Source organism: Gallus gallus, chromosome Z (assembly GCF_016699485.2).
Source record: "Gallus gallus isolate bGalGal1 chromosome Z, bGalGal1.mat.broiler.GRCg7b, whole genome shotgun sequence".
NCBI lineage: Eukaryota > Metazoa > Chordata > Aves > Galliformes > Phasianidae > Gallus > Gallus gallus.
In genome coordinates this window covers 51,471,691-51,494,030 of record NC_052572.1, presented here as the reverse complement: position 1 = coordinate 51,494,030, position 22,340 = coordinate 51,471,691, and the positions used below count along the sequence as shown (strand labels likewise).

The 22,340-nt window shown below is 41.5% G+C and overlaps 1 protein-coding gene and 1 long non-coding RNA gene across 3 annotated transcripts; one reads left to right on the top strand and one right to left on the bottom strand.

Annotated features, from left to right (window-relative positions):
• Nucleotides 1–1,496: 1,496 nt before the first annotated feature.
• On the top strand, nucleotides 1,497–15,303 carry FAM174A (family with sequence similarity 174 member A). 2 transcript variants are annotated; one of them, XM_424856.7, is made up of 4 exons: nucleotides 1,497–1,832; nucleotides 11,862–11,996; nucleotides 13,935–13,987; nucleotides 14,757–15,303. In XM_424856.7, the coding sequence occupies exons 1-4, from the start codon at nucleotides 1,570–1,572 to the stop codon at nucleotides 14,786–14,788; spliced, it is 483 nt and encodes a 160-aa protein (XP_424856.1). In that variant the 5' UTR covers nucleotides 1,497–1,569; the 3' UTR covers nucleotides 14,789–15,303. The 2 variants fall into 2 exon arrangements, with proteins under 2 accessions (XP_424856.1, XP_003643106.1); XM_003643058.6 differs by lacking the exon at nucleotides 13,935–13,987.
• On the bottom strand, nucleotides 11,888–21,590 carry LOC121108271. The gene is made up of 3 exons (XR_005842687.2): nucleotides 21,544–21,590; nucleotides 15,389–15,482; nucleotides 11,888–12,023 (listed from the first exon to the last, which is right to left on the bottom strand). It is a non-coding gene; the product is annotated as an uncharacterized LOC121108271 (long non-coding RNA).
• Nucleotides 21,591–22,340: the final 750 nt, after the last annotated feature.

Sequence of the window (22,340 nt, the reverse complement as noted above, 5' to 3'; positions counted from 1 at the left end):
CTCTTGTAGGTGAGAAAAGTTCTACAACTTACACATAGACTGACATTTCTTTCAAAAGCTGTCATAAGGATGATCACAGAATATCACCATTTGCACTTATTTTTTTCTTTCTTTGGTTGCAGAAAATAAATTAAGCAATAATTACTGAAAGCAGGTACACTTAGGAAACTTAAAAATGGCTGTCAAATCAATTTTCATATGCAGGTTCAAAGTCGTGACACATTTAGTTCATGATATATTTCAACAAAGAATGGTCTTACATTCTTCTGACAGCAAATGATTTATAAACTTGGAGTCTTTATACCACAAATGAATCCTGAACAAAGCCACAGATTTCAATGATTTAAAAATACACACACACACACACACACACACAAAAAAAAAAAAAAAAAAAAAAGTGCAACTGTTTCATCTTCTAATTATCTTCTAATTTAACAACAACAACAAAAAATTCCTTGGCCATACAACACTGGGCTCCCCTACTTTCAAAGAATAGCTTTGAAAACACATATATTGAAAAAAAAGAGAGTATTAAGAAGATATTGAGCAGGATAATCTCCCGTTTCTTCTCGTAAATTATGATATGCAGTTTGCCATGAAATTTACCACCATATTCCCTTGAGCAAGTATCCCAGTGCTGCACAGCATACAGCACCCACACAGCACTGACATGTCCTTAACACTGTTGACTGAACCTACAACTGATGTTCCCAATGGGCTGGAATGCACTTGCTCAGCCTTGCTAGGAAGAAACACATCTCAAGGGGACTCACATGGGTGAGGAATTATGACAGATATTGGGTTCATTACTTGAATTATGACAGATATTGGGTTTATTATTTAAATAGAACTTTCCTGATTGAAGCCTTTATGGGGTCACCCAAACAGTAACACCCTATACAATAACCAGTAACATTCACATAAAGAAGGGAAGGCATAAAATTAATGGTAAATAGGCACACATGCTATTTTAATTAGTTAGACCCTTTTCAATTCCAAATTCTCCCTGTATGTGTGTCAGAACATGAATTTATTTTCCCACAAAACCATCACTAATACCAAGTTTTCTTGGATATTAAAATAAGTCTGATGCAACTGGCACAAGCATCATAATCAACATGGTAGACTCACTCTGCACAAAGCTGTAACACAGTTATGGGGTCCCCTCTCCCCCGCTCATGAATTTCCACTAGGTTTGTAAGCTATTGATTACTCTGAGGGCTCTGGTTGTAAACAACCCAGTCACACTCGCTTCCTGATCCAACATTTGATCACAACAGAAATACACCTGGAAGGTTTCCAAGGCTATCCCTTAGAAAACCGCACACGCAATGAGCTCACGAACCACTACTAACGAGGGCCCGTACGAGCGGCCCCTCACCCCGCCTGCGTCACGTGACCACGCCGGGAACGGCACGCACCCCTCCGGCACTATTATGGCGGCAGCGGCGGCGGCCACTTGGCAACGGGCACTTCCGGTTCCGGAGCTGCGCGGCGGGGCCCGGCCGCCCTTAGGCCGCGGCCCGCGGCGCGTGAGAGGGGTGTACGCGGGAGGGCCGAGCGGGCACTATGTGGCCGCCGCCTCCTTGGCTGCTGGCGTGGCTGGTGCTGGCGGCGCGCTGCGGGGAGGCCGCGGTGGCCCTCGTCGGCAGTCCCTTCGTCTCCCCGCAGCCCACGGAGACGGCGGGCGGCGCGACGCGGAGCAGCAGCGGGCGGCTGGCGGAGGTGTCGGTGCCGCCTGAGCAGGGCCAGCCCATGACCCAGCGTGCCCTGTCCGTACTGGTGCTGGCCAGCGCCGCGCTCATCGTCTACTTCGTGATCCGGACTGTGCGGTGAGCGCGGCGGCAGCTGGGAGGCGGTGGGCGGGAGGAGCGGGCAGGGACTCGTTGAGGCTCAGCACTGCGACGGCTGTGTGCCAGTAAACGGCCTTTGCCGGATCCTCGTGGTGCTGTCCCGGCCTGAGTAGCACCACTGACACCTGCTAGTCCCTGTGGGGTTCTCTGCGGAGGTTTCATCCCGTGTGCAAGCGGGCACCGTTCAGCTACCGAGTTTTGTGCATCTCGTTTTCAGTGAACGCTTCTTGTGCGTTCCTAAGAGAAAGATCCTTAAAATCTTGCACTACCACTTAAGCTGTCTCTGTTTCTCATTGAAACTGCTTGCATAACTGTATATTCTTCTATGATTAACACCATAACAAGAAGTCTTTGTTTCTGGGTTTTGTCCTTGCATACTTAAACTCTGAACAACACGTGTAAACTCCTGGGCGAGCTTGGAATGTGTGATTACACAGAAAGTATATGCTTTGTAACTATGTTTCTCTGTTGTTTTTTTTTTTCTCAGAATAGTTAGTACAGTTTACATGTCCAGTGCCTTTATGATTGATTCCAGAAAGGTAGAAAAAACTTGTTCTGTACTGAGCCCTTACAAAAACATCCCCATCTAAGCAGAGCAGGACAGCCTGCTTTTCCTTCACTTCTGTAGGATGCGTTCCAGTAGCCATCAGACTTACTGTCTTCATCATGCATATCTTGATAGCTGCATATCCTAAAGGAAACTGTATAGATTCTTAGTGAAAATGGACTGGTGTTGGATTTCTGAGTAGTACTGTGGAAAGAACAAAAAATAAATAAAAGCCTGTTATTACATGAGCTGCAGAAAGAACATCTCATCTCCTGTCATTATCTTCTGGATAGTTGGGGAGTTGTGCTTGGAATAGTGTTGTAGTCCTGCTGGCACAGGAACCTGAATGTCCTTGGATCTGTGCAGCACTGCAGCAACAAAAACACTGGTGTGTTATCAACACTGATTTTCTCCTGAAGCCAAAACAAAGCATCACAGTAGGCACTGTGAAGAAAATAACTGTTCCAGCTGAAACCAGGGCAGTTAGGAAGGTTACTGTTCTACATTTGAAACTGAAGCATTGTCTTCTAGACGCTAATGTAGCCATGAAAGTTAAGCCTTGTGTTTTTGTTCTGGAATTCTGCAGCAATTTCTGTAAGATCCTGAACTATTAATGCAGAGGCTTTCATTCCCTCTGTGATTCTATAGAGAAAATCAGCTTTGTCTTGGTTATGTAAATGTTTGTGAATCAGAAGAAAAGGCACCGAGCTTAGTTATTTCACTGATTCTGCAAGACAAATGAATATTTGTGAATATTTCCTCTTCGGAGGGAAAACAGTTATAAATCTAGGTTATGTGTTGTTATGTATATGCATAACATACATAATAAAATAAAAGAACCAAACGACTGATGCTTAACCAAGAGTCGCATCTTGATGTGTGAAGTACTGTGTAAGGTTTTCCTTTTTGAGAGCAAAGGAGAAATAATTACTTCTGACTGATTTTTAGTAAGCGAAATATGTCATGCTAAAACATACCCTATGTGTAAGGAATGTCACTTTTATGACAAAAGTAAGTGGGTTTAAATTCAAACCTTGTCCAACATAAGTACTCAGCTCTGTTGAAATTTAGAGTGATATGGCTGTGGAAGTACTACAGATTTAAAGCTTTTACTTCAGATTTGATTGTGTTGGTGACAGAGTCATGTTCTGAGTTAAGATGTGCTTTGAGTCAGCCAGCAAAATCTTGTGGTTTTATTTTTTCTGATACCCTTCCGTGGAAAAAGTGAAAGTGGAGACGGTCATGTCTGGCTATAAGTGGCCAGGTTTTGGTATCTAGGGAGGGCACAGAGGTGGCCTCTGTGAGCAGAGCCCAGCAGTGCCGCATGTCAGAGTAGAGCAGCTCCAACTGCTCCAAAAGGGGCCCACTTATGGCCAGAGCTGAGCCATGAGTGCTGCTGGCTGCATTCTGGAAGAAGAGATCTAAGAAAGGGAAATGCTGCCGTACAACAGGAGCTAGGAGATAGGAATGAGAAATGGGAGAGAAGCAGCCCTGCAGGCACCAAGGTCAGTGTGGGAGGAGGGCAGGAGATGCTCCTGGTGTGGAGCAGAAGTTCCCTGGAGCCCAGGAGATGCCCATGATGAAACAAGTTGTCCCCCTGCAGCCCATGGGCACCATGGGGAGCAGACCTCCCTGTACATGGTGCAGCAGGTGGATGAGGCCTGAAAGAGACTGGAGTCCCTGGAGGGCCCCTATGGGAGCAGACCCTGGGCCAGAAGCACAGCCTGTGAAGAGGAGCCTATAGAGGGGCAGGATGTCTTGGGCAGGTGTCTGCTGTGGAACTCCATACTGGAGCATTCTGCTCCTGAAGGATGAGCCATGTGGTTTCTAACTGTTGGAGCAGTCACCATCCTGTGAGATTGACCCCACGCTAGAACAGGTATGAGGAGGAATCATGGAATGGTTTGAATGAAAGAGACCTTTAAAGGCCATCTAGTCCAACTCCCCAGCAATGATCAGGGACATCTACAGCTAGATCAGGTTGCTCAGAGCCTTGCCTAGTCTGACCTTGAATGTCTCAAGGGACACGGCATCCACCACCTCTCTAGGCAACCAGTGCCAGTACTTCACTAACTTTATCATGTAAATCTTTTTCTTTATATCAAATCTAAATCTCCCATTTTAGCTTGAAACCGTCTCCCTTTGTCCTATGAGCCTGCTAAGGAGTCTGTCTGCTTCTTTGTTGTAGCCCCCCTTTATGTACTGAAGGGCTGCTATCAGGTCTCCCTGGAGCTTTCTCTTGACCAAGCTAAACAGTACCTGGCCCTCACAGCCTATCCTCACAGGGGAAACGTTCCATCCCTTGAATCATTTTTGTGGTCCTCCTGTGGACATGCTCAAAACAGATCCATGTCTCTCCTGTACTGAGGACTCATTTGGACACACTACTCCAGATGTGGTCTCACCAGAGCAGAGTAGAGGGGCAGGATACCTCTATCACCCTGCTGACCGTGGTTCTTTTGATGCACCCCAGGATATGGTTGGCTTTCTGGGCTTTGAGGGCACATTGCTGGCTCATGTCCAGCTTGCCATCTACTAGTACCCCCACGTCCTTTTTGGAAGGGCTGCTCTCAGTGCTTTTAGTTCCCAGCTTGTACTGATAGTGGGGGTTGCCACAACCCAGGTACAAGGCCTTGCTCTTGGATGGGTTGAATTTCATGAGGTATTCCTGGACCCAACTGCTTCAACCTTTCTAGACCTGTTCTGGTGGCATTCTGTCTCTCAGATATGTCAGCCACCTGGTGTTATCTACAAACTTGCTGAGGATGCACTCGATCCCACTGTTGATGTCACTGGTGAAGATATTAAAGAGCGTTTGTGCTAGTACTGACCTCTGAGGAACACCACTCATCACTGATCTCCATCTAAACATTGAGCCACTGACCACCACGCTGGGTGTGATGTCTATTAGCTGGCTCAGGAAGTTATCCTTTGTACATTCCAGGAGCCTCCTGGATTACTTGCAGCTCACCGTGCTACTTTTCCAGGAGATGTCAGCATGGTTGAAGTACCTCAGCAGACTGAGAGCCTGCAAGTCCTGTAGCTGGAGGAAGAAGGCTTCGTCAACAGGCTCCACTTGATCAAGTGGCCTTTAATAAACACCATTCACAAGGCTCTCTTTGTTGCTTTGGTCTCTGACTGTCACCGGTCAACTTTCAACTTGCTCGTGGCCATTCTTCTGGGAGAACTCTTAACACTCTATTCATTCCTTGATGTAGGAGGCAACAGCTCCTCCTCACCTTCCTCACCTCTCCCTTCTGAGCAGCTTGTAGCTGTTGATAGTCAAGCTCCAGTCATGAGAATCATCCCACCAGGTTTCAATTATGGCTACTACACCATGGTTTTCTAGCAAGGAAGAGTGCAGATAAAGCACTATGAACTGACTGATCACAGTGCCTGTTCCCCATCCTGTTGTGATGTTCCAGATCAGGGAAAAGATGGAAGAGCGGGTGTGATACTGAACATGGAATTGAAGGGGAAGGGTGAGGAAGATGTTTCTACTTGCAGTTCTTACTGCCCTGTTACGGACTGGTAATAAAATTAGTCTTCCCTGAGTTTAGTCTAGTGACAGTAGTTGGTGAGTTCCTCTGTTCTTATTTCAACCTATGAACTATTTCATGTAATTTCTTCCTTCTGTCCTGCTGAGGAACAGGAGTGTGAGAGTAGAAACCCAGAGGCTAGTTGAGGTCAACCTGGCACCCAGGGCTTGACTGCCCTTTGGTGAAGAGCCTTTTTCTGATCCCCAGCCTGACCCTTCCCTGACGCAGCTCCATGCCTTTCCCTCGTGTCCTGCCACTGTTGCCAGAGAGAAAAGGTCAGTACCTTATGCTCTAGACATTACCAGTTTACAGGATTAGACTTTAAAAGCCTGTGTTTTCAACATGCTCTTTTGTTTAGTTTAAGTCTATGTGTAAGTGATTTGATTTTGTTTCTTGGTGCACAAAAACATTTACCATCTAGGACCAGTAAATTTGGGTTTTTTTACACATTTCTTTAGTGCAGTGCTTTTGAAATGTTAATTGTTGGAAATGCTTGTTTGAAGAATTCAGTGTATACCTGTGGAAGACAATCAAATTAACTTGGACATCATGACTTGCAGTTGCAACCTTACATCCATGTGAGGAAAATGCTTGTTTGCTAATGACAATCTGAGAGAAAATGCATACAAGTTATATTGTACTCTCAACAATTTTTAATTTATTTCTTTAAAATAGTTGTTTTTATCTTTCTGCTGCTGGAATAGTTTTGTTACACTCATAAACCATTAATTGCCAGAAATTTAGGTATTGTTTAAGGTAACCTGCATATAGGTACTGAATAACAATGAAAGCTCTTTCCAAAATAATGAAATCTTCAGCTATTATACTTTGTTACTGTACCAGAAACTTGCAACCCTTCTGAATGGATGTTGTCTCAGCAAATGGGTACTGTGCTTTGATCAAGCTGCCTGGTGTTTGTCCTGTTATGTTCCTGCTCACGTACATCAGCATAGACAAAGCATGTGTTTTGTAGATTGGATTTGTGGCTGAAGTTTGTGACAGTACTTGTGTTAGAAATTTAAGGTTTAGATACAAGCCTTCCAGTTTTTTTTGAACAATTTTTTTTTTTAGGATGAAACCTTGCATATTATTAACAAACGTAAAGGTTTCAGAAGCTTTTACAAAATTTAGATGTAGTCGCACACTTCAGCTTCCTTTATTCATAGAAACAATCTATAATTTAAAAATTAGAAATAACATTTTTCGAGCTCTGATAAAGACTACTTGGAAAATCTAGATACTGTTTGTTGGGATGCAGTTAGTCAAGCCTTGCTTGATTACATGATGTAGCAATCTCTTGCAATCTCTTTATCAATTGTGTACATTCTGATAAAGATATGAGTTCTTGGTTTTCAGAGCCATTTGGCTTTGTTTGAAGCTGATGCCCAGAAAATCCATTTTGAAGAAAACCATGTGAGAGCTGATACAGCTTTGTTACTGTGGCTATAACACGATTTTTTCTCCACATATAATAAATGTAAACTACAGCAAGCTCTCACAGACTGTCTTTTACTGATAAAGCTGATGATGCAATTTCTCTATCAGAAAAAAAAATACATATCTTGATTTGATTTCTAGCTTTGTGTATGGGACTTCTTCTTTCAACTGCACTTCTATAAAAGTTGGGCTCTTTGTGTCTTTCCTTCTTGTGGTATGCTGAGAAGATGAGTTTGGGAGGTATTTCAGCAATTGTGACAACGGAGTGTGCAATAGCAGGCTGTCTGAGGCACCTCTGGAGATTCCGTGTTCTGGCATCCTGCAACCTCCAGCAGGCTGCTCTGCTCTTGATGGGTTGCTTTGAGTATGTGCCATGAAGAAGATTTGTGACCAACACGTCCCTGTGTTTATCCCTCACAGGAAGAAACCGTCTGGTTTTGTTTTGTTTTGTTTTCTGGTTTTGTTATTGTTTCTTTTGTTGTTGTTTTCCTTCAATTGTATGGTTGAGGAAAGCTTTTGTTACAGTGCAGCACAAGTCTTTTCTGGAGATTTCTTCCAGGCTTTGTTTGCTGTGATAGCTAGTTGTGTCATTTACAATAAAACTTCATGTCTCTTGTGCATGTTCATACATTTAGATATCAAATTCCTTTTATAACAGAAGATTTTTCAAAGAACAATGTATATAATAACAAGACCATAGAACGTATCCATCAGAACTAGAAATAAGGAAATTTAGACATTGTGATGCCTTATTCATTTTGACAATTTTATTTTTGCCTTCCACGCTTAGATTTGATACTTGACACAAAATGCCTGGCAATGCACAGAAACACCAATATTACAGTTCATACATCCTTTCCCCCTCCCTCCCCCCCTCCCCTTCCTGTTTCTGGATAGTTCTGTTTGCTTACAGGAAGCCTGTTGCAGTCAGTGGTGATGTCCCATATTTATGTACCAAGAAGAGCAAGCTCTTAGTTCTTCAGTCTTCGTGAGTCGGCGAGAAAACAGATGTAGCAGATGAGATGGAATGGCTTTTTTCTTTTAGACAACTGTTACAATATGCCGCACAATTTGTCATACTACATCAGACTTCCAAGAAACAGTTCAGTATGAATTATGTATCAGATATTTATTTTAAATAAGTTTCTAGGAAGTTAATTTTTAAGACTTTGGGATTAGGATTATTGAATTTATTTTATGGATATAAAATCTGTATCTCATGTGTGACCTTCACAGAAGATATTAGCTTCAACTAAAACTTTATTTTTATGAGGATACTTTTTGTAACTGGCATAGTTCATGGTTCAGGAAAAAATCAATTTAGTCTGAAATATTCATTAATGGAGAATGTGAGTAGATTGCACCGTATTGTGTAGTACGTGGTATGAGAAGATATTTCCACTTTTAAGAAGATGTATGCTGGCTCATACGTAAAACTTGTCTGTAGGCTTGAGGTGGTTGGAAGGCTACAGTTCCTTTCTCCTGTACTTCTCAGAATCAGGGTGGAGCCTGGCTGCACCTCTGCTAGATCCCATTTAAGGGCTGACTGTCACTGGGGAAGGTTCTCTTTCTGGATATTGCTCCCTTTAGAGGTTTTTTACTGTGAGCTTACAGCACGACTGAGCATGTATTTTTGGTTATCTCTTTCCACTGTGCTGATCCTTCTAGTTACACAACTTGTAAAACACCAGCCTAACCACACCACTCTGCTTACTATATAATTGTTGATTGTACACGTTGTTTCTTTAATCTTATTTCTTTAGATGTGCTTTGGACTTGTCCTGTTTTGCTACAACTCTCATTTTATTAATGTATTTTCAGTTTGTTGTTTCTTTTAAATACCAACATTTCTTAGTTCTTACTTAGCCCTTCTCTTACAGTCAATCATCTATACCACTTCTGGTATTAATATTTGTTTGTATCCTATTGCAGATTCCTCCATTGTTGTCAGCTGTTCTTGTGAGGTTATTGACACTGAACATGTATAAATATAACATGGGTTTTTGTGTAACTTTAATCCTAGTTTTCATAGCTTCATCTTATTAGACCACAAGGAGTCAGAAGTAACTACAGTGATAAAAATAATCCTTTTTAAGTTATTGAGAATGCTACTGCCTTTATGCAATCAGAATTTTGTGGTAGATTTTGTTTCGATCACTGATTGGAAAAACTAAGTTTTTTGTAAACACAACTGTGCTCTAGCATCCTAGTTATGTCTGTCCGCGTATATTGCACAAGTATCTCCAGTATCCTTTTAGCTTTAGTTTAACTAATTTGTATGTAAACTAAGTTTTCATATCACAGTAACTTAGTTTTCTGTTTCTCAGTAGCATTCATGTGAACCTTTGAATTTGTGAGAGACTTGTGGTACCATTTGCACGGTCTAGTCTGTTAGAATATCTGTGAGTGCTTACACCAAAATCAATTGTGTACCTTTTACTTCAGTGGAAAAAAAAAGACACATTAAAGCTACCCTATTTTTCATCACACCTTCATCATAAGGTTTCAGAATTTTCCTCAGCTTCGTACATTATAAGTATTTTACTTCTTTCTGTGTTGAGAACTGATTAAAAAGTTTTTGTTTTGAGCTGAAAGGTGAAGTTTTTGAGTTTTTGTGATTAGCCTTACCTTTAAATAATAAATTATGCTAAAGCACATGTATGGCACAACGGCTGCTGCTGTTTCAAATCAGGTAGAGGAAATTATAACACTGATTATTTATTCTTGTACCTAGGTTGTTCCATAAATAATGCCTCCTATTTATTTCCATGGAATTACAACAGATACAAAGAGCACAATAAAACTGTTTGGTAGAGCAAATTTGCAGCTACAAAACACTCTTTTTCAGCATAGCCACCACCATTAACTATGCATTTTTCCCAGCAATGAACAAAACCCTGCACGCTGCTCTCATAAAAATCTTCATGGTATCCAGAATGTGGCTTGTCTTTCATGTCCTTGCTGCTGTTGCTGCTGCTGAAATGCATCATCTGCTGCCTCACTGTGCTCACAGTGAGCATAATCCACTGTTTGGTCTCCAGAAATGTTCTGGAAGCTTAATGAATATCAATGGATACTTTTTTTTTTTTTTTTTTGCATGGAGGAATTCAGTGACACATCATTGCTTTATTTGCATTTCTGTGTCAAACTTCATTTTCTCAGAGTGCCCTTCTGCTGCCATCTGTCACATAGCAACAAAATGTAATGGAATATTGGTGAAGAGGTTCAGCTGCTATATCAGTTCTACTGCTATGCCACCAACATCTGCCTCTGACATTGTGGGCCAGCATAAGAAAATATGAGGCAATTCTTTCAGAGCAGCCCTTGTAGTATCTATCTCTCTTTTTTTTTTTTTTTTTCTTTTATGGCATACCCTGAAGAAAGGTATGGATTTTGTACCAAAGGAGATCTAGGTCACTGGGATGATAATTAGCATAAAAACTGTACATAGTACAAGTTTCTGAAAGCTGTGAACACCTTTCCTAGGTACCTATCTTAAGTTTGTAAATTCTGCTTCTGGAGTTGCTGAAAGGAAGTGCTGTGTCTCTGGATTTAATTGTAAGAGTCTAGAATACAGACTTTTACATTTTTTGTTTTCAATCCTGCAGCTTTCACATTGCTGCTCTTTGTGAGACTAGACTAACTGAAAGCAGCACTGTAAGTATTTTGTAACAGGTATCTTTACATCTGCTTTCTGAGTTCCCCCACCCTCGAAGAGTCATGCAAGGCATGCTTGATACATAGAGAGCTGCAAAGCCAAAAGCGGGCTTATGTGGGAGCCAGACCTACACAGTGAAGCCACAGAACAGACTGATTTGTATAAAAGCAGTGCTATTTATTCAAGATGTTTATTACTCATTTCTATATATAAGTTGTTTGCGTTTCTCGCACTTTGTGTTACCTGTTTTACTGCACTTTATTTGACTTAATACGAAACAGTATCGCTTTTTTTTTTATTCATGAAGTCTTCCACAGGCTGAGCTAAAAATGATGACACCTACGGATTGTGCTGTATATCTGTTACAGTTTTCCTGTGTTTCTCTGTGATTTGATCTCTTGTTCTGTAAAGTGTGCAGCAAATACATAGCAAGAGATTTTTTTTTTCTTACTGTAGGGTCTGCTAGTAGTGTATTTCGTACAGTGGCATGTATTTTTATCTGTCTCTTGCACTTAGCCACTGAATAGCTTTCTGCATTCACTTTCTTGTTGGCCATTAAGTGCCTTTTTGTATTCTCTTCAGTAATTCTGTACAAAACTAAAAGTGACAAACTCTTATTGGCCTCAGTCATTTCCTGTAAATTCGTCATGCTTGGAGCTGCCTGACAACTGAACTTCACTAAAGGTGTATACTGTAATTACAGTAACTTTTTAAAATTCATGATCAGTCTCAGTGTAGCAGTGTTTTAAGGGGTAGTTCTCTTACACTGTTGAAACTGCAAGTAGGCTGAAATTTATAGAACTTAAATATCTCAAAATACATTTCAGGCTCAGAAGACTTAACAGAAAAACAAGAAGATACGGAGTTTTGGATACAAACGTAGAAAACTTGGAGCTGACACCACTAGAGCAAGATGATGATGATGATGATACAACACTATTTGATGCCAATCATCCTCGAAGGTTTGTATGTAGAAGCTGAATGTATGTCTACAAATGGAAATGAAAGAGTGCAGATGATAAGAAGCTTGACTGACAATGCTCAGTGTTTTGTTTAATACGTGTATAGTTTGAGAAGTAATGACAAAATAAATTGAATTTTAAATGGGCAAGAATTAAGTAGGCAAGAAGATAAGGTTAGTACTTCAGTTCTTGATCTACTCCGGAACACCTTTGTCTTTGACTTTGTCTTTGGCGTATGAGTTCCAGAGCAAGTCAACAACTAATTTATCAGCTTTACACACTTCAGTTATTCCATTCTTGTATATTTCACTTTTGTTACTTATTGAATGTATAAGCAGATAGAAACAAGAATAGTAAGAACCAGAAGTATGGTTTAGATTAAGGTGCTTTACAGCTATAAAACAACAGACCTCTATTGTCAGTTACTTTTAGATGTTACCTAAGAAAAATATCATGTTATGATGTAGTGTTGTAGTTTAAAAAAAAAAAAACAAAAACAGAAAGCTGTCCTAATTTCCACATACTCAGCTTCCTTCTAAATTGAAGGACTACTGCAAATTATCATTTACTTTAGCCAAACCAAGAAATTTGGAAGTATTTGAAAGTAGCTTCCTCATCCAGATCATTTTTAATATAATCAATTATATATTAAATATAATTTAATATAATCATTAGGATGACATATGATCTAAACAATTTGAATACAATTTACCAACTTTGCCACCCTTCTTTGGACACACTCCAGCACTTCAGCCTCTTTTTTGTAGTGAGGGGCCCAAAACTGAACACAGCACTGAAGGTGTGGCATCACCAAAGTTGAGTACAGTGTGATGGTCACCTCCCTGCTTCTTCTGGCTACACCATTCCTAATACAAGTCACCTGGGCACACTGCTGGCTTATGTTCAGCTGGCACCCCCATATCATTTTCAGCTGTGCAGCTTTCCAGACAAACTGCCCTAAGTTTGTAGTATTGTATGGAGCTGTGACTGAAGTGCAGCACCCGGCACTTGGTTATTGAACAACTGGCGTCAGCCCATTGATCCTTGAAAACATTACTGTTTTTTTCAGGATTGCCCAGAAAGCAAGTTCTTAAGTGATGAAAGACATCGTTTCCGTAATGGAAGCTTGAGAAAACAAAGATTTTAAGTTATTTTAGTCAATGAAGTCAATGATTTTAGTCAATGAAGTGAACATACTCCACACATGTATATTGAAAGCTTGCTGTGTTCTCTCCCGTATAGAGAAAAGCTGTCAAAATTTCACAAGTTATAAATTCTCTTGTAATTCTTCTGCCCAAGTAGCACAGGGAAACAGGAAGTGGGAGGTGTGGTCAACGCACAACACTTCATCTCTTCTGCTACACCATGGCTACACATGGAAGTCTGCTCTGCTTGGTGCCTATTAGCTGCAGGGGTACAGCCTGCTCCACCATGGGCCTCTCCTGGGCTGCAGAGAAATTCTGCTCTGTACTTAGAGCACCTCCTGCATTACAGACCCTGGCCTGTATATATGGCCGCTTCTCTCCCATTTTGCACCCCTCTCTCCTGGCTGCTGTTGTGCAGTGCTTTTCCCTTTCTTAAATCCTCTCTTCTGGAGCACACCCAGCATCACCCATGGCTCAGCTCTGGCAGCGGCAGGTCCCTGTTGGACCAGCTGGAGCAGCACTGCTCTGACACAAGGTACTGCTGGGCTAGGTGAGCAGAGGTCAACCCTGTGGCCTCCCCTTCTACCAGAACCTTGCCACATAGGTTCAATGCATACCTTAATAATCATTGTTCCCTAATTAAGGAGTACAAAATGTGTAAGTAATAAAAGCAACTGAAACAGCTTGATGATAAAACTGAAACAATTTGATGATAGCAATACCTCAGATATTTTCAAATGATATTTTTACTTTGTACTTTGAAGTGATTTGGAGCTTGTTTTTTTTATTTTAGAGTAACGCAAATATGCAGTCAGGCATGGAGCAACTATGAAACTAGCAAGAGAGGTCCTGGATGGGTTTTGATTTTAATCTCTGTTTGCAATCTGTGCTCTGTATAACATGTTGTCTCTGTGCCTGTTCTGTTCAGGGCATCTTACCTGAATGTGGAGTTTTAACCCTTTTGTTCAGTAACTTTCTATTGCATGTCAAAATCTGAACTTCTGACCTTTGGTTTCTCATCATGCATTGTGGCCTAGATGTCAGCGGACGGACAGTATCTTGCAAGCACATCCTTGTTTTTTGAAGCTGTGTCACACTGACAGTTTGTAGTCCTCATTAAATCACTTCATGTATGCAGTACTTGCTGCACTGCATGTCACAATTACTCTATTATTTATGATAGCATTCCAGTTACAGTATGTTACTGAGAGTTACCAAAATTTCACTGTCTTATGTGGCATGTAGTCTTACAGACTGTGCATCTTACATATGTGTTTATAACATAAGTTTTTTAGTTTTGTTATATATATTTTTATATATTTTATATATATGTATATAATATATAAAACAAAACTAAAAAAAAAAGGTCTAATAACTCTAACATGGAAAGGTGGAACGTGTGTAAATGTGCTACCTTTGTATTGTGGAGGTTTAAGTGAACAGTGTTTTATGGCATTTTACTTCACAATAATGTGGTAACTACCTGTTTTTATGGACAAATTTAGTAACAAAGAGTTGCACCTTTTTTGTCTTAATGTTTGGTCTTTAAAAATGTAGACCAATGTTACCCTTGAAACAGGATTTCACATTAATGCATCTGTTTCTTCTGTTGTAGATAAGTACGTGCCTTGCAATGGAAGAACTTAATTCTGGAACCAGAGAAGACTGCTTCACAGGAGGAATAAGAAGCAAGAAGGTGTGCAAGCTGGGGAGAGGCTAATTTAAACTAGCATACTGTGGCATCCTTAGTTTGTTACAATAAATACTGTATCAATTTCTTGTACCTTTCTGTATATAGAGAATTGTAAATGTGAAGCCTAAAGAGAGAGGGTGGACTAAAATGCAAACCTATTTGGAATGGAGAGTACTTTTAAAACAGGGTATTTTTTGTGTGTTCTAAATCTTGTATGCCTAAGTGTGGTATACAGTTTTTCTACAACAATCTGGAATGTTAACAGGTTTTTCGCTGATATTAAATGACAAGTAAGCGTAACCACTGTGGATTACTCAGAATTGTTATAACTCCGTTTTAAGTGAGGAGATGCTTTACCCTTTGCAAACAAAAAGCCAAACTACTGCCTTTCATGTTGAGATTTTTTTTTTAAACTAATAAACATGTTGTGTGTAAGTTTAAGTGAAAAAATAAACCCGTTTACAATGTTTCTAGCAGTTACTGTCTTATTTCAACGCTATATAGTTGTTAAGGATATTGCTAATATGGTCTTACTAAACACAGTAATGCCACACCTTTTGCTGTTAAGTCACTTTCTTTGTGAGGGCCATCTTTAACTGGTGTGAAACAACTCTTGCTCCACTGACTTAGTGGTGTCAGCATTCAGACCTGTGATGAAGCAGAGATCAAGGCTTTAGGTAAAGTTCTTTACTTTCGTACTCTGTTTAAATCTGGGGAAAATACTAAACTTGAGCCATAACTCTGAAGTGTAAAGGCGACATCAAAAGCAGCAGTTACTGTGAAATATGCAGTAACGTTCACGTGAATGTAGTTTGTTTCCTTAGCCAGTGTCCTAAAATTTAATGGAACATGTTTTAAAATACAGAAGACCTCATTAAAAAAAAAAAAAAAGTATCACATCCTGCAGTTCTCTTAAACATTATGGGCGAAATGTAGAAATTCCAGGTGGTTAAAATTAGATTGGTGTAATTGTACCACTGATTTTTTTATATATCTAATCTCAAGGTATAAACTTGCAAACAGACTACTTTTCCTGAGTATTCTGTCCCTTCTTTGAGAAGAGTAGGAATACCTTCAAGACTACTTTTATAATGATGCAGACTGTCTGCTGTAAACGTGTGTGTGTGTGTGTGTATATATATATATATATATATATCTTTAAAATTCTCTGCTAGCTGATTTGTATTGAACCCTGTTTATTTTGCCATAGTAAAACCTTAGATTGGGTTTGAAGTAATCAGTTTTCCAAGCTAATGTTCATCTGCTGTTTGCTCATCTGCCACGCTCTGCTGGGAAATATATTTTAAGTTATTTCCTCCCCTCTTGTACACATTTTTTTGTCCATCCATAGTTAAAGACAAAACTGAAATGAGAACACAGGACTGATTTTTTTAAGAGATTTAGCTAGGGAATCTAGAGAAAAATATTGCGAAGAATGGCTGTATCATTGTCTGCAAGTGAGAGAGCAACAAGTTACATGATAGAGGGTAAAGCATGTTGTTCCCATATGAGAACGGGATCATCATCATTAAACAGTCAGTGTAACTGCAGATTTTCTGGCAGTGTTGCATGTTAACCTTAGCAGTAGAGACCAACTTCCTGACTTCCCAGACTTGTTTTAATTCTGCACAACCTTTTCAAGCTCTGAGCTGAATGTATCCTAAAGAGCTGTTATGTTTGCCAAGCATACATAGTTGAACTGTTTATGTACAGCAGGGACACTGGAAATGAGTACTTAGTTTGCAAGCTCTTGTCTGCTCCAAGAAAATCTGGAGATTTTCCTGGAGGGAAAAAAAAAAAATAATAATAAAAAGAACAGGTTATTTACATTTCTGAGCAAATTTCCTAGGTTTAAGAAAATAATAAAAACGTATGTGAGCTTCTGGGATTCGTGCCATCAAAATTATGAGGCTCTATTTTCTAGCATGAGTGGCTATAGAAAAGTCATAAAGCTTGTAGTAAATTGAGACAATTGTGTTTTCTGGTATTACAGATGCTATGTGTTTTGTGGTGCATAATTCCTCAATGCTGTCCTGACCATATCTAATTTTAAGAGTTGAATCTGTTCGGCACTGACATGCAATTATTCTAAAAGGCATGTGTTGCACCTATCTTGGACTTAACAAAGCAGCTGGAAATCTGCCCTAAATGTTATTTTGTTGCTTTTTTTTTTTTTTTTTTTTTTTTTTTTTTTTTAGAAGGGGGGATTAAAGGGGAGTTGGATGTCTGGACATCGGCATAATACTGTCTGCATGGTGGCTGGTAACACCATATAAAAGGCTTTCAGTCTACCCCCATGGTATTGCAGTGAAAGTCTTTTATTGAAGTGGTAACGCATGCTCAGTGATACATAATGTCAGAACTTTTCCATGTGTGGTATATTGAGCACATGGCAGCGCTGGAATTTAAAGAGTGAAAGGAGTTTATCTGCTGCTTCTCTACTTGATCCAACCAGTAGTTTGATGTCATGTAGATCCAGTTTTCAGAAAACAGTATTTAAAGACAGGTCCTTTTCCTGTTGAAGCAACACTTCGAATTAATTGGCTGCATGTTACCTGAATACAACATGCGTATTTGCAGATTTCTCTGCTAAAATTTTCATATGGCAAATGAAAAGGTTGATGTATCTACTTAAACAGAATCTTTCCCTATGTGAAATGGAAGGGGGTTGTCAGAAAACCTTAATTGTTTTCTCAGTGATTGAGGGCTCATGCATAACTTTGCATTAAATTATTTTTCTGAATTTTTCAATTTTAAAATAAAAACTTATTTTTCCCCATCACCCCTTCCCTGAATAAACAATGTTATTTACCATATTTTCAGCTTGAGTGCACTCTCTAAATGACTTATGCGGAATTGAAGCCTTAGGATTTTGTAGCAAAATTAGAACCACTCAATATTAGAAACTAAATATGTAGAAAATATCATTCTAAATAAATATGAATAACCACATGTAGTACACTGAGACATGACAGCATTAGGAGTTTTTAGCTCATTTTCACAGAGAGGCTATGATAGTGAGACTTATTTGCCTGAGCAGCTGCGATGCTTCTGTTTCCAATATGCCCAGTCTCTACTGACATAATACAGAAATATCAGAGCTCCTGTGTGCAATACTGATGTAACTAAAGCATTTATAGTCCTCTGGATATTAACAGCAGAGAATTATTAAGATTTTAGTTGATGACCTTCCCTACTCTAACTATCCTTCAGAAAACCTCTTAAATTCATCTGGTTTACAGCAAGTTTCAAGAAAAGGAATGGTAAGGTGATGCACATGGCAAAGTTTATTATAAAATGTATTACTCTTTATCTTGAATTTTAATGTGAAAATCACGTTGCCCTTAATACAGACGTTGTTGAGGGATGGCTCCACAGCCGAGAGGGCCATGGGTCTCTTGAACAGTTGTACAAGCAGAACAGGCCTAACAATTGGCAGGAGATACAAATGGAAAAGTACTAGCTCGTTATAATGGCTGTGAGCTCGGGTGCTATGTGCACAACCCAGGCTATGAGACCTTGAAGCTGTCAAAGCAGGAAGAAAAACTGAGGCTTCAGTTAAGATAAGGGGGTAGCTAGCCTGGGAAGAGATTAAGACAGTGGAATGGTATGAAAACATGCATGACCAATAGTATTGTTAGGCAGGGGGCTTTTCGCAATGCTCCAACCAATTACAAGCTGACATGCATTTGCTACGATCTATATATGTGTGTAAGAAGCGGATAATAAACAGGTTCTGATGCACTCATATTGGGTCATGTCATCACACCCCACGCAGCTCGGTGAGCGAACGGACTAGATTCCTGTTTCGAACCCTTGGGGGTCTGCAACAAGACGTATCTGTTTTCACTATCTAAAAACTGAAATATTTCTCTCAATTTGTAACAGCATAGGTATTATACAATCATAGAATCACCAAGGTTGAAAAGACCTCCAAGATCATCCAGTCCAACTGTCCACCTACGACCAATATTTCCCATTAAACCATGTCCCTCAGTACAACATCTGAACGTTTCTTGAACATGTCCAGGGTTGGTGACTCCACCAACTCCCTGCTCAGCCCATTCCAGTGCCTGACCACTCCTTCTGAAAAGTAATCCCTAGCGTCCAGTCTGAAGCTCCAAAGGCTCAACTTGAGATCATTCCCTCTAGTCCTATTGCTAGTTACATAGGAGAAGAGGCTGACCCCACCTCACCACAACCTCCCTTTTGGAAGTTAAAGAGAAGGATAAGGTCTCCCTTGAGCCTCCTCTTCTCCAGACTGAACAATCCCAGCTCTCTCAGCCACTCCTTCCAAGACTTGTGCTCCAGACCCCTCACCAGCTTCGTTGCCCTTCTCTGGACATGCCCCAGGGCCTCGGTGTCTTTCCTGTAGTGAGGGGCCCAAAACTGAACACAGTACTTGAGATGCAGCCTCACTAGGGCTGAATACAGAGAGATGATCCCTACTGCTCCTGCTGGCAACGCTACTTTTGATACAAGCCAGGATGTCATTGGCCTTCTTGGCCACCTGTGCACACTGCTTGCTCCTGTTTAGCAGAGCGTTGACTAATTTCCTCTATACGATCTTCCGGCCACTCTGCCCAAAGCCTGTAGCATTACCTGGTTTTACTGTGGCTTAAGTGCAGGACCTGGCTCTTGGTCTTGTTAAGCTTCATCCCACTGGCCTCAGCCTAGCTTTTTAGCCTGTCCCAATACCTCTGAAGGGCCTTCCTACCTTTAGGCAGATCAACACTTCCTCCCAACATGGCATAATCTGCAAACTTACTGAAGGTACACTCAATGTCCTCATCCAGGTCATCAATAAAATGTTGAACAGGACAGGTCCCAGTACCGACCCTTGCAGAACACCACTCGTCACCAGTCACCAGCTGAATGTGACTTGATTCCTCACCACTCTCTTGGCCCAGCCATCCAACCTGTTCTTTACCCAGCAAAGAGTAAACCTGTCCAAGCGACAGGTTGCCAGCTTCTCCAGGAGAATAGTGTGGGAGACAGTGTTGAAGGTTTTGTTGAAGTCTGGGTAGACTATGTCAGCAGCCTTTCCCTCATCCACCAGTCATCACTCAACAACAGATAGAGATCACACTGGTCAAGCAAGACCTGCCTGTCATACAATCATATGATGATGAACCTGTGCTGTCTAGACCTGATCTCCCAGTTGTCTAGCACATGCCAGGTGATCTCCCTCAAGATGATCTATTTCATAACCTTTCTTGGCACTGAGGTTATGCTGACAGGCCTATAATTCCCCAGATTTTCCATATGACCATTCTTGTAGATGGAAGTCACATTGGCAAGCCTCCAATCCCCTGGGACCTCTCTGGTTGACCAGAAATGCCGACAGCTGGCAGAAAGTGGCTTGGCTATCATCTCCACCAGCTCCCTCAGCACCCTCAGGTGGATCCTGTCTGCCCCATGGACTTCTGATAGTCCACATAGTGCAGCAAGACTCTAACTGTTTCCACCTGAATTGAGGGGGAGCTTTATTCTGTTCCCTATCTCAGACTTCAAGGTCAGGGGGTAGAGTATCCTAAGGATAACTGATGTGACTTTTAAAGACAAACATAAAGAAGTCATTGAGAACCTCAGCCTTTTCCTTATCCTCAGTGATCACGTTCCTCGCCACATCCAGTATAGGACAGACATTCTCATTTGCCCTCCTCTGTAACAGGCCCCTACCAGGACACCAGCATTGTTGGCCCTCCCCTTGATCCTTACCCATAGAAACTCAACCCTACCATTCGCAGCCGCAAGCTCAGCAACATCAAAACCCTCTCTAGCCACACCACCACATCTCCTTCCTTGCCTGTCCTTTTGGAAGAGCTTATAGCCACTCACCACAGCCCTCCAGTCCTGGGAATGGTTTCACCATGTTTCCATGATGGCAACTAAGTCATAGCTTGCCTGCTGCACAATGGCTTCCAGCTCCTCCTGTTTGTTGCCCATGCTGCAATCATTGGTGTAGACGCACTTCAGCTGCAGATGCACCCTTGCCTCACTGCCAAGTACATCATTGTTCCCCTAGACTCATATCTAGCAGGCCTGTTTTTATTCCCTTCCCCCTTCATATCTAGGTTAAGGCCCTCCCAGTCTAGATAACCTTAGTGTCTCACACTAGACAACCTCAAGGGTGGATCTTCCAGGGCATCCTTATTCACATCTCCCTCATGTTCCAGAACCTCAAACCTATTATGCAGGGGCACCTTGGGGAACCAACATTGGTCGGGAAGCAGTTTGTCTGGGATGCCGAGCTGGGACCTGTGTCCACTCCTCCTCCTCCCCTAAATCACCTTTCTCTGCTCAGTGGTGGCAGGGCAGGGATCCACCACTGTTTACAGGGTATCACCACAGCATCTTTCTGGCAAGTTTGTCAGTGTTACTCCACCCATTTATCTCCTGCTCGTACTCTGATTTCTCCACCTCCCCCTTGAGTTCTACCACCACACCTCACACAAGTATAATGAACCTCCACCTCCCTTCGCCTACAGGCAACAGGCACTTGCTGCAGCCAGAGACTTGAACAGAAACACGTTAAGGGGGGCACTGGGGCTGGGACGCTACATTCTATCCCTCCACTTTCTGCGTAGTGGAGACCTCTGGTAGATTTATTGTCTGGCAGCCAATAGGCGAACCCTTTTTCTGAGTGGGCAGAGATATTCCGCCCTCCTTGCCCACCCGCCCCACACGACTCGCCCACACGGACTACCCTGCGTGCCCGTCCTGTTCGCGCCGATCCCGGGTCGCTCCGCCCCCTAGCGGCAGGTTTTATACACGCAGAGTGGCCCCGCCGCCGCTCCTGTCTCTGTGACGTCAGAACGCCGCTGGCCCGCGGAGGACAATGGCGGGCAGCAGCTGCTCCCTGGCAGGGCTGCCCCTCAGCCAGCCGAGCCAGTTCACAGCTTCGGCGCGAAACCTCGCCAGAAAGGCTGGTATTGTGCTGTCCGTTTGCATGGCTAGATAGCGTAACTAAAATCTCCAGACAAAATTGTTCTAATGCATTGAATTTTAAATGAAATTCAAATGCACTGGATTAGAGTCAGTTTTGTTTTCTTTCTCAAATCGTGGAAGAACAAAACTTGAAGTAATGAAGTTGTGAAGGCTTCTGTTCTTCTCTAATTGATAGCCCAGAACTTTAACCACACAGATCTTCCAGAAAAGGAAGCGTTGAGGCTTTCCTGACTAGATTCAGGCTATCTAGTTGGGCAGTCTTGTAGCTGTCACTGGAATGTACTCAAATCTACACCAGAGTGCAAAGGCAGTGGTCTGTTGTAAAGTAACTCTGCTCAGCTCTCTTTATGCCAATGCATGAGACCTGCCACAAATGTTTAATGCTTTTTCTTTTCTCACAGCAAACTTAAGTTCAGTTTTGGGTAGTGTGCGTTCCATTCCCTGTTGAGCAAAAGGAGGAGGTTACCGCTGTTCTGGAAGCATATTAATTCACCTTTTATTGCAAATTTATATATTCTTTGGCACTTGACAAAATAACAAGTACTTGCACATTGC